Raw genomic sequence first — 12,722 nt, forward strand, 5'->3', positions numbered from 1 at the left:
TAAGTTTCAGTCTTTGAAGAAAATCACGGGCATGTAATTAAGACGAAAACTCACGTATATCACTATTATTTAAGAGCAAATTAAATCAGGAGAATAAAAGATAGATAAGGATTTCTATATAAATTATTTCACATAATAGTATTAATCTGTATACAAAATTGGCTAAAGTTTCTTCTTGCATGTGGTACAGTAATGTACCATTCAAATAATTATTTACTATCGGTAAAGCGAGAGAATAAATAATCTTACCAGAATTATTGCAAGAAAGTATAATTTATTCCTATTTTACAAATTAAGGCTGTTTCCATTAGGTAGGTGAAACAATAAAATGGAAGAAACAAAATAAATATATCGCTTTAGAATATTATACATATTGATTAGTAATTTGTGTGTCGATTTTTCTCAAGAAATCAATTCATCTATCCAGATTTCTCAAGCCAAATCCATTCCTTTGAAAAGGACCCAATGAAGGCTCAAATTTGACCCAAACTAATTAAAACGTAATTCAAACGATTTATCTAAATCATCGCGTTGAAACAGTGCAATCTAATAGCATCGAATAATTTAGGTCAAGTTTGAGCTATGTCGTTTCGAGTTTCATAGAAATTAATTAACTCTAGTTTCTTAAATTACCAGCCTAAGTTTATATTAAATAAGGTGGCAAATATGTACAGTTTTGGCTGAAAAATCAGTTCGCAATGTTCCCTACAATTTTCTCAGAGATTATTCGTGATTCCATTTTCGTTCTCTTCTATTAAAAACTTTGCCGAGCTCCAGAAATATAAAATAAATGTTCCATTACATACACACACGAATGCAAGTCCCATTAAATTGACTAAAAGTCGAACGAACTTTGTCATAAGTGAAGCTTCTTTTACGCTTTTGAAGACATCCAGATTCTACTTATTTTTATCAAATTGAGGAAACAAAATTCGACCGAATTTCGGTATAAATGCAGTTTCTATTACGCGTTCAAAGAAATCCCAATAATTTAGATCTTGATCTAACAAATTAATCCTGCTATCGAATCGCAGTCATCAAATTTTGCAAAAACTACAGCCAAACCTTTATCATCTCGAATGGAATCCCAATAATCGAAACGTTCGCACTCCAATTGAATAAAAATTCCCACTTTTCGTGCTCTGATTGAAAGTAACTCTCGAAAACGTCTCTAAAACCAAATCAACGTGCGAGTCGAATCGCCGGATCCCGAATCACTCGAATCGAACTATACGGCGATGCTTTCACCGGTCGCTAAGTTAACGATTTCTCAGTTCCGCTTTTCTCCGAGGCTAAGGACGGGGGGCAAGTACACGGTCCGTCGACGAATCTACAAGAGGAATCTAAACGGAGAGTTCTCTTTCTTTCTCTTTTTCCTTTTCTTTTGTTTAGAAGAAAACGTTTCCTGGCCTGGCCTGGGGACACAGAAAGCTCGAACAATCGTGTCTTCGTACCGCGTCCATAACCTGCTGGAAGTGGCTGGACACTTGTACAGCTGCTCCCGGCTGAATTCTGTGAACATCACACAAATTCAAGCGATTAACGACTGGTGGTTGACGGCAATTCGTTAGAAAAAGCCCCAGGCGACCGTGATCTTGCCAGACTATCTATAGGCACGGTGTAATTGATAGCTAACGGAACGATGTGTAATTGGATCGTTAATAAATCGTAGGATCAAATGAAAAGGACGATGACAAGCAGATGGTAGAATCGAAAGTTGACCCTATCGAATTGCGACGATAGATCAAAGTTGTTTTGGTGAAATTGACGAGTTAGAAAGTCTAATCGAATAGATGTGATTAGTAACTGGGGAAATTAATCCCTTGCAAGGCTATATAGCGTAAAAGTTGTGTATACCCGCGTATTTAAATTCATGTAGAGTGGCTGAAACTATTCACAATGAAGCGTTTTTTTTATCAGACTCTACGTTTCATTTTAGTAATTTAAATTCCTATCACACTTTTATAGTCGTACGAAAGTCACATGAAATAACTAAACGGTACTATAGGACGATGAATACCGTTTGTAACATTGACCTTTAACTTTTTCTAACACGAATATGTAGATATTCAGGTAAAACGAATGTAGATTTTCCAAGCTTCTGAAAAAGAAAAAAAACCTTAAAAAGTCTTCGTCTATCTAAGGAATACTCCAGATCAATTCTTCAAATCCTTGAAATAGTATCTGCAATTTCCTTTCCATTTGAAACCAGTTCAAACAAAGCCATTATCCCGGGACGAGTCGTGAAAATCAAAGAACCTCGCCGGCTGGACGGAACCATAGCGAGAAACAGATAACTTTCTTCCCAGCTTTCGCCGGCGACGTCCTACTGACTGATTCGACTTTTACCTCTTAGCACAATTTCACTCTGTGCATACACGCGTGCGCGAGCGCGTGCACACGTCGTGTACCTTCGTGACGAGCCAGACTATGTACACGCGTGTCACGGGAAAAGCTCCGCGCAAAAAACGATAGAAAATTAAACGATGACAAATTGATGTCGAATCTGAACGTTTCATTCCTCGCTGTTGGTTATCAATCGTAAACGATTTCTACCCCAAGATCGCTGCATGTTTTCTTTTCGAGCATAGTTTCACTGGAAATCACGACCGTGCAATCGATTTTCACTGGGCACTCATGAATCTTTAAAAAATTAAGTTATCTGTTTCCAATGATTCGATGATACAACGTTCAATGTATTTCTTGTAAATTAAATTAAACGAGTAACGTCGATTCGCTCTTGAAACGCGTACAATAGAACTCGGTTTATCCGAACGAAATTTTATTTAATACTCGATCGATATTCGAACTTTTGGTGGTCTGAAAAATCATTGCTCCGAGCGTGATCTCCTAGTAGGAGGTAGAAGTAATTCTATTATACGAACTGCAATCACGTAAACTGTTTGTCGCCAGACAAGTTCAGATAAATGGACTGTAGAAATACAGTCCATTCCACTGTGTATTTTGTCTAGTGCATTTCCATTCTGTGAAACCGATTACCATTTTCTTGAAAAATCTATACATCTTCTTAGACGAATCGGTGAAGCTTTTAAAATGCGTTCCTTTCTCTAGAAGGAGTACGTATCCGTAAAAAGACTGGTTTCTTCTAAAAGAAGCGGCGAAGAGGAAGAAAAGAGGTCTATCGGCATTTCTCAGATCTACGAAACCGAAAGGCCGCACACCAAACATAGCCAGCTACAAAATAATATGCTAATTGGCGAGAACCGTCATTATATCACACGAACAAACAACTTCCCGTGTGTTTTGTAACTTTACGTTCACCTTTTTGCTAAAAAGAAAATAATTCTTGGAAACAACCATAATAGTTCAATCTGAAAGCTGTGTACCATAACAATGCTAGGAAAATACCACGATAGTTCGCTTCTGAAACTACATATCATAGTAAAACTTTATAGGTAACTGACTGTAATATTCTCTACTAACTATAATATAACATAATTCAATACCAAATTATATAATTCTATAGGTCGTAATAATTTCTCGAAATGACCATAATAGTTCGATATGAAAGTTGACGCGATACTCACAAGCCTAAAAGATTAGCCATTTTTTTCTCCATCAAAATAACCGCATCCGCGCCCCTTTCGATCATGGCGTCGCAGAATATCCTTTTGGCACAGGGTGTGTTGGTCCAGTCACCATCGATATGAGCTACCTCAGCAACCTCTGCGTTCTCCAGATTCTGAAGTGCGTCTTCCAGTTCCTGATCGCTTTCGATACTTCTTCTCCTTCGTCTTTCGCCTCTTCCGTCTACGGAATCTTTTTCATCGCTCGCAGAAGCTTCTAAGCTTACCCTCTCCAAGCTGTCCAAACCGTTCTTATCAGACACATCGTTAGCCAGATTTTTCTGGAGGAAGTCCAAAGGCGTAGAGCCATCCTCGATTATCAAAATAGCAGAATCCTCGTTGTTCTTTTTCGAATTACTTCGGCCGTTCGCTTTTCTATTTGGAATAAGAAACTCCGTGACGTCGATGCTACCTTCGCGAGAAGGAAGATCGATCTCTACGATCTCGCTGATCGAATCGGCTCCCTTTCGTTGCAAACGTTTATTTCTGATTAAGTTCTTTAAATTTCCTTCCGCTTGGAAAATGTCCAAATAATCGAGACTTCGTTTCCTTCTCGAGTATCCCGTCGCCTGCTTGTTCTCCTCCATTTCCGGTTTAGTCTCTCGATTCTCTGCTTTCTCATTTCCCTCCACGATCAACAAAACTCCGTTTCGATTATTCGAATTTCCACCATCGCGTTCAACTTTCGATTCTTCGTTCGGTGTTACGTTCTCGAGGAAGTACACGGTTCCGCTATATTTGTCTACCTGCTCCGAGTCTCCGCTATTATTCTCTCCATTCGCTTCCCTCAACAAAGGCTGACTAGCGTCCAAAGCTCGTTGATATTCCACTTCGCTGCCTAGAGCTTCGTTAGATCTCTTTAGGACATCAACGTCTAGGTATCTCCCAACAGCGACAGCACCGATTCCGAGAGCAGCGCCTGATGCCACGAGTCCCAGAGCTGGAATCAGGATACTGCTACCGGAAGTAACAGTGCCGACCTTGTCTTCAGCCTCTTTGCCGTTCGAAAGACCCAAATTCTGTGAAATTTTATGCGTAGCTTCTACCAGAGGATCGATCACCGGTCGAGTAAATTGTGAAACCTTCTCCACGCTATTGGAGAATTGGTTTTTCAGGTTCTCCGAGATTTTCACCCAAAATGGCGCGTCGTTTGGCCTCTTCAGACCATAGAAATGCTGATTAGGGTAATAATTCTTCGTCGTGTAAGTGTCCACGATGTTCTTGTCGTTCAAGACGTACTTCTTCTTCTGTCTTTGTTCAGTAAAGGAGTATTGATTCTCCGGGAAATTGTCCGGCCTTCTTTTCTCGTTTTTCAGGATCTTTGCAGGCTGCACGCCCAATTCTGGATGAGCGTATTGAAGGACCGGTGCCCTGGCGCCAGGCTTCAAGGCGACTGGCGCGATCTTTTGACTTTCCGGGGTGTAGAGCTGCGAAACTGGATAGATCGACACGCCGTCAGGGTGTAGCATCCTTTTGTGAGAGTCGCTTCGGTAATTGTCTGTTCTTGCTTCGTAGACCTCTGCTTTCAACGCTTCGTTCTTGTAGTTCTTTGGATCCCACTCGAAGAACACGTTTCTCCCTTCCTCTTCGTAGTCTTTGCCGTATCTATCGGACAAATTGACGAAAAATATATCGATATTTATCGTGTATTTCCTCGAAGCATATATAACCAAGTAGCTAACTCGTAACCCATGACTTGTAAACTTTCGCTAATAATATTAATTCAATTGCTACTACGTACTACCGCTGTTGCTGTTACCAATAATAATAATAATAATAATAAAATAATAAACTAGTTCAGTTACTAATAATTTCATTGGTTGAACTACCAATAATATTAGTTCAACGTGTGCAACAGAAGCCAGCTCTATTTTTCGACTGTAAACAGTTCTTTCATCTTTATACCCTCGACATACCTCCTATTAACGTTCTTGAAGAATCTCTCGAACCTCTGCCTCTCCACAGCATTCTCCGCCGGATAAAAACTCGAAGAGGTTTCCAGGTTGTCCGTAGATCCTGCATCGTGTATCAATTTATTGTTAATCACTCGTGCGTTGCGCCACGTTTGAATCTTATCGATAGGTTCGTCGGGAACCCTCTTGCCATGAATCACAGGGGTACCATCCCTATCCAGCGTCATAGGTGACCTCTTTGGATTCGATTTCACGTTTATCTCCGACCTGACAATTACTTCTGGCGGCACGTTCTTGCCATCTCTGTTCTTGGACGCGTTTGCTCCCATATTCGTCCTCGAAGATCGAATCTGATGAGGCAAAAACGTGTAACGAGTCTTTTCCTCGCTCTGGTCGGCCAACTGCAGTTTCCTCTCCGATCTGTCCTGAAAATGTCGCGGCAGAAGTAGTCCACCTGCAGGAAACGCTGCATCGAATCTGGCGTAATTGGTCCTTTCTTCGGTAGTCGTCTTCAAATCACTCTGAAGAGGTTTCCAGCTCAGATATTCCTCCGTCGTCGATTCCTGAAGCTGAACAGCCCTTCCATCGGTACCCAGAGGCGTCCAGCTTCCGTAATCGATGTTTTGTTCCCTGACTGGTCGAATCTTCTCAGCGATGTTCGTCTCTTCGTTCGCGGATACGTTTTCAAGTTTCGAAAAGCCTCTTTGGCTGTCAGAGTCTGACAGTTTCGCTCTGAGTTGTTCTATTTGAGCCTCTTCCAATTTTCTGATGTCCTCTTTGGTCTTTGGTTCGGTTTTTATCGATTCAGACACGTCCGACGATGTGCTGTTCTCGTTGCCTAGTTCAGGATTAGGATTTTCAGGTTCTCGAAGAGTTTTAGCAGGTTCGTTCGCTGTTTGTTGTTCGGGGTAGGATTTGTCTCGACGTTTCACGATCAAAGTTGCCACGTTCCCTTCGCTGGTTCGTACTTTCAGCTCCTCTGTTTCGCCTGGAAGGCTTCGTGATACTTTGAGCATCGTTCTAGCGTAGCTGGGTTTCGGTAGATCAGCCGTGCTCGTGTGGATAATGGCTAGTGTCATCAACGCCAGAGTGAACGTCACCTAGAACGAGAGAAATACTTTTTGCAGAGTTATGTAGTGGTCGATATATTTAGAAAAAAGTTTGAGAAGCGTCCAGTCTGAGGTCTCTGAAAGATTATCAGCAGCGAAATTGGTAGATTAATTTAGACGATAATTAAAATTAACCAATAACGATACGTAAGATAATTTTTGGCAGTAAGTACGAAGGATTAACTACGAATACAGTTTATGTAACGATTCATTCGTTACATGGTTGTGTATCTGGATGGAAACGGGCCTACCGGAAGTCCATTATGTCCTCCTCGATCCCAAGCTACATGCTTTTACGTGTTACGTCTACGTACAGCTTTGTATGGGATATGTTACGTGCTCGATTATGCTCACGAAGCCTATTTAGACTCTTTGTGTCGAGATTTTATAGGCGAGTTTCATGATTTCGCTATTTAAGTGGGTGTGAATACGTCTGTAATAAATGAAAGATGGTGAAACAATTAGGTTGACGCCTGATTGCGATTAACGAGCGTATGATTAGTTCGAGAAAAGTGGCAAGTGAGAAGTTTGTTTGAATTTATCGTCGACTTTATTATGAGAAATTCGTTTTATAACAGATCGTTGCTACAATGGGAAATAGGTGAGTTTACATCGAATAGATAATTTACATTCCATGTAAATTAAGTTTCAATTAGGTTTGGGTCAGAGTAAATTCTGATCGGACTGATCTCTTTCTTACCAAACGTATTACCCTCGTAAAATAATATTTTGATGAAATTGCACCAGCACCAGTATGTAAAGCTGAAAACGCAAGGTTGGAGATGCGTTCGGCTTGGTGACAGCGATTCGAAGATTTTTAGGGTCACTTTCACTTTTCATATCGCGTCGTCGGAATTTTTTATCAGTGAAACTTGATCGAAAAATTTGAGTACCAAAATTGTAATGTCGAAACTGTGTCTATGTTAGCGAGCCAAGCTCGAAGATCAAAAGAAATTATTTCGAATGAATTATAGACTCTGTGTAGCATTGCAAACTAGTTTCGTTCGACAAGTATCCGTATCTAAAAAAAGTTCCAACCATGATAGATATAGTCGTTGACTTTTCGTCGTTCAAGCTGTTTGTCGGTAAAAAAAAAAAAAAAAACAGCAGACAGAAATAAAATTTCCATGTCTACCCTCGATGGAGAGGAAAATTTTCTATAAAACGAGAAACGAGGAATTCGCGAGCCTTTCGTAAAATTCTTAACTCGCGAAACTAACTTTCGAAGGATAGTTCAGGATCTGCAAAAAAGACGTGTTTAATTGCATCGAACAAAAGAGGAATAACATGCGATCCGTATTACGCTTTATGAGTCATCGAACTTTCTCCTTTACGCCTCCTCTTTATTCCCAGTAAGTCTAAGTTGTCTAATCTATTTTAGGAAGTAGAATGAGCCTTGCTGCCAAGATGCTTTGAAGAAAAAGTAGAAAAAATTGCCACGAGAAAGTATAAACCAGACTTAAATGATAAACTCTGCTATTATATCTTTGCGATAATTCTTATGAATTTGATTGATTGCAGGATACAAATATAATTTGAGAAATTACTCATTAATTATTAATAGTTACAGACATCGATTTCTATCGACCCTGTAGTAATTTGCAAATTTACGTGTTCGTGTTCTTTTTGAATGGAACATCGCTCTCTTATAAAGTTACACGTTCGATTTAACTGATAAATTCTGTCATAATTTTTCCCGCGTATACTTTTACACATTATATTTTAGAAATGAGCGTAGTTGCGGTTTTCAAAGTACAGTTGCATTGCCATTCATCGTGTCAGAATTTTGAGATGTTGCCATCGTGCGTTTGTGAAATGCCACGAAACTACAATTTCGTGAGTCGATCCAGCTGCGATCGAATTTTTACAAAATGTCCTGATTAATGCAATCGTATTTCCCTGCGTCGATATTAATTTTCAAAAAAGGAAGAAGAAAATGCGATAGGCTTCTCTTGAAATGTGGCTATTTAAACATGAAAGTTTCACCAGTTTCATGCAAATGAAAATCCACCAGTCTCGCACCTAAATGTTCTTCCGCTAACCTCTATCGTACGACCTTGCAATGAATTATGGTGAGGAAGTTGCGTTGAAAGACGACTGCGCCTCACAGAAACGAGAATCGCGTCGCAGGAGGCAATCGCGGTGAGAGAAATTTAATGGCTCGTTGAAATCTCCCGGATTCTTCGGCGAAGATTAGAAAATAGCGATGCAGTAACCGAGTGTCTAGATACTTTCTATTATAAATCCCATGATTATTCATCGAGCAAACACCATGCCGTTCAGGCGATACGACGGTCTGTTGCAACGATCGATTTGATGTGGCTGCGACAAAAGTCTGGAGGAGTAAAATTTCGCAAATGGTTGGGAAAGCTGTGTTTAAATCGTAACGAGAGGAAATACGAATCGATTAGACACCGCGAAGCACTTATGCTTGTAAGATTAAATCGTCGAATTGACAATAATGACAATGAGATAACGTACTACTTATTCAATGATTGAAATTTCCTTCGCGAACTGAATAGTATCGACAAATTGCGGCAATTTTCTGGACATTGCGCGTTTATATTTTATCAGGTTGGAACAAACATTATCCATTGAAAACGCTGATGCGTGAAAACGACCGACATTGAGATTATTGCGCTTTAAAACGAAATGATATTTGTTGTCGGATAGAGTGTTAGATTTAATAGAAATGTGAAATAGCACGAGCAAGAATAGGAGGAAAAAGATCGAAGCATGAGCTAGCACGAGTGAGTATAAAAATATATAAGTACATGAAATAAAAAGTAAATAACGAAGAGAAAATCACGATGAACAGCTCAATCGCACAATTCACAGTTACTATCTGAAACTTAAACATCGCGTATATTTTCCATGAAAACTGAGACACGTAAGAAAACGCATAATCTTTTCATCGGACGATTCTACGATAAAAAATCCATTCAAAAATTTCCACGTAGATTAATAATTAGTTGAATATCGTAAGAGAAGAAACACGACAAATACGTTCTTACTGATTTTTTATTTCAACCTTACTTCACGATTCAGAAGGAATATTTCGACACGAAGTAGCTAAGAGTGGCAAGAATCGGTTAAATCGAAAGACGTACGTAGCCGACGAACTTTGATAAAAGCGAAATATATAAATATCGAGACAAGCGATATTTTAATATCTTCGATATTCCAATATTCTAACGATATTTTCAAAATTACGAAGAGGGTGGAAAAACGCATGTTCAGTCTTAAAATCAAATAAAAATTCAAATCTAGTAACATAACATTAATAGACAACGTACCGAATCTTAAAATTGTTTCGTCATTGGATGGAAAATATGAATTGTGTTATTTCCCTTGTAGTCTTCGATTACCTCGAAATTCGTCCAAACTCTTCGACCTTTTTTTACCGTTTAATTTTTCCAAATAATGCGACGGAACGAAAATGAGAAGAACGAAATGTAAGTAACGTTCTCGAACATGGCGATCAAGACGAAGATACCGAAGAAACGACGAAGAAGGTGGATCGAAATAAAATCAACAATTGGACCGAGAAGGCTGGTCTCGCATCAACAAGTGAAACAGAACGACGTGCTTTCCCCGGGCACGTCTCGCACACGCTCGGCTTGCACGCGTCGCGTCCACGCGTTGAAGACGAGACGATCCACTTTTTCCATTCTGGTGACTTTCGTTCGACGATTCACGGCCGAACGGCTGATGCCGAGAAACTGCTAACCGATCGAACCCCTCGTGACCTTAACGCGTTCACGACCTCGCGGAGACTCTTTACCTTTTGCAGCAGCCATCTTTGTGTTGAAATATGCAAAGGAAAGTGGAATGGGTCTTCTGTTGGTCGTGGATTGCGATGGTATTTGCAATGGTGTTCGCAAATCGTACGAAGCGATCTTAAGTTCTTTCTTATTCTTCCACTTGGTTACGGATAGTCGTGCCTCGGTAGAATTGAACTTAGTTCGATGCAAATTGTGGTTTCAGCGATGTAAAAACGAGTGATCTGCATTGTTTCTCTGTTGCGGTGAATTTAATTTCAATCGTAACGATGGAAATGGCGCGTAAAGATGTTCGTAAAAGTTGTTATAAATTGTGTGTAGCGTATTAATTTCGTGCTGACGAAGCGAACGGTTAATCGAAGATTAATATCGATTTAAATATTTCTTATCGTAATAGCCTTCTTTCGCTATAATCCAATGAATATATTCTTTTGTATAATATTCGTTGATTCGTAATACTTCAAAGTCTGCAAATTTAAAATCTCCATTCATCTTTTTACGGCATCGCGATTATGTTCATGAACATTTATGATTCTCGGGTCTTATCTTCCTTCGTTGAATAGGGTTACAATATGCCCGTTCTCTTCGTTTTCGAGGCTTCTAAGATAAGCGTTTTTAAACGCAAAATAAAATCTTGGATGTAGGACGCAATATAGATAAATTAATTAGGACAAGTTCTGAACCATTTTTTTTTTTTTTTTGAAATAAAACACAAATAGAAGGAACGACATAAAAAACCTATACTTTTAACAGTAATTAATATTCCAATTCTTGCCAACTATGCAGATCTAACTATCGAAAATCGAATATGGTAATTGATCGTAAGGCTGAGAAACTCAGGAAGGATAAATAACGATAGATCGCTAACAGTCTGTTGGTGAACATACGTACATCGTTGAAGCGTGAAATTGAAGGTTCGTGCATTATCGAGCTTATGGGAACATGAAAATTGCAACGTCCAACTAATGAACGATACGCAATTAATGTGTCGGCGAAGGAAGCGCACGATCCACGCGGACTGCGATGCCCCCGATCCGTGTCACATTGCGTTTCCGCTCCAGAAAGCTCGCGGATCGACGTTCATTCTCTGCCAATTAACGATTATTCTTTTCTTTTTTATTTCTATTTAATTCCTCGGTCCTCCTCCAGTGTTTGCTCGGTGATCCTTCAATTGAAATCGCTTCCGAGCGTTCATCGGTAGAAATGTGAAACTGCGAGGTACAAGAACCGGAAGGAGGATGTAGAAAATTGACAATAATTTAAAAAACGAGTGGAATTATTTTTGCGATACGACGGAGCTGCGCAGGTTTCAAAAATGCCTGTTGGAAATATTGTTGCGCGAGAAACCATTGTTAAAGAGACGAAGATTTATTTGACGAAGGTGGAAGAACAACGTAAGAGGAACGTTTACCTGTTTACGTATTCCATAGGTTTGTTAAGATGTGGAGAGTAAAGAATCGCTTTTACGTTTGAGATAAAAGCGGCCGATACATTGGAAGCTTGTCTTGCAATTGCAAGAATGTGAGCAGTGAAAAGAACGACGTGCTGGAGAAATATCTTGCAACTCGAAGAAAAGAAGATATCGAAAGTAAGAAACGCTCGAGAAGCTTGAGTAGCAAGTTGTAACGCCATTTCAAGGGACTACAAAGTAAACAGAGAACTCAGGAAGTAAAGTTGGAAGAATATTTCATGCAAAATACTAACGTGGATTTAACGAAGGAATACTAAAAAGCTGTTAACGACTAAAACGCATCAAATGTCAGAAATTTCACGATACTTAACAAAGTCGATAGACGGCAAATTTTATCCACACACAAGATCATGAAGAACTATAAGACCTCTGTCAGAGAACAAAATCAGCGTTAAATTAAAAAAAAAAAACTGTACAAAATTTGCGAAGATACCTACACGCCAAGACTTAGAAACGCGCAAACTCAAAAAGAATAAATACCTTAAATCTGTCCATTTTTGCGTGTCTTCGATCGTGCTGATCCAGCTGATCCAGTGGTCAAAGATCCAGTGAGAAGATCGTGTCCAGAGAGAGCGCACGAAGGAATAGGCAAAGAATAAAAAAAGAAACGAGGGAAAAAGGAGAAAGAGTATAACGTGGATACGTCGTCAGATCCACATGATAGACGCGTAAAGAACGAAATTGACGAACGAACGATTCGCGTGCAACGTGAGGATAAAAGATAGTTGTTTCTTTTTTTTTTTTTTTTTTTAAGAAGCAGAGAGAGAAGGCCTGCTCCTACGCACCTGTTGACTCCCGGAATATCTTCGCGAGACTGACGAAGGCGCTCAGTCAGCGGCTCCTCGTGTCTCCGACGAAGG

The 12,722-nt window shown here is 39.7% G+C and overlaps 1 protein-coding gene across 1 annotated transcript; it reads right to left on the reverse strand.

Annotated features, from left to right (window-relative positions):
* Window positions 1-254: 254 nt before the first annotated feature.
* LOC132905802 (uncharacterized) lies at window positions 255-12,722 on the reverse strand. Its single transcript, XM_060957451.1, has 4 exons — window positions 12,343-12,722; window positions 5,504-6,600; window positions 3,549-5,192; window positions 255-1,512 (listed from the first exon to the last, which is right to left on the reverse strand). Exons 1-4 carry the CDS (start codon window positions 12,355-12,357, stop codon window positions 1,389-1,391), a joined length of 2,880 nt encoding a protein of 959 aa, XP_060813434.1. The 5' UTR covers window positions 12,358-12,722; the 3' UTR covers window positions 255-1,388.

The sequence above is a fragment of the Bombus pascuorum genome, chromosome 4 (assembly GCF_905332965.1).
Source record: "Bombus pascuorum chromosome 4, iyBomPasc1.1, whole genome shotgun sequence".
Taxonomy (NCBI): domain Eukaryota; kingdom Metazoa; phylum Arthropoda; class Insecta; order Hymenoptera; family Apidae; genus Bombus; species Bombus pascuorum.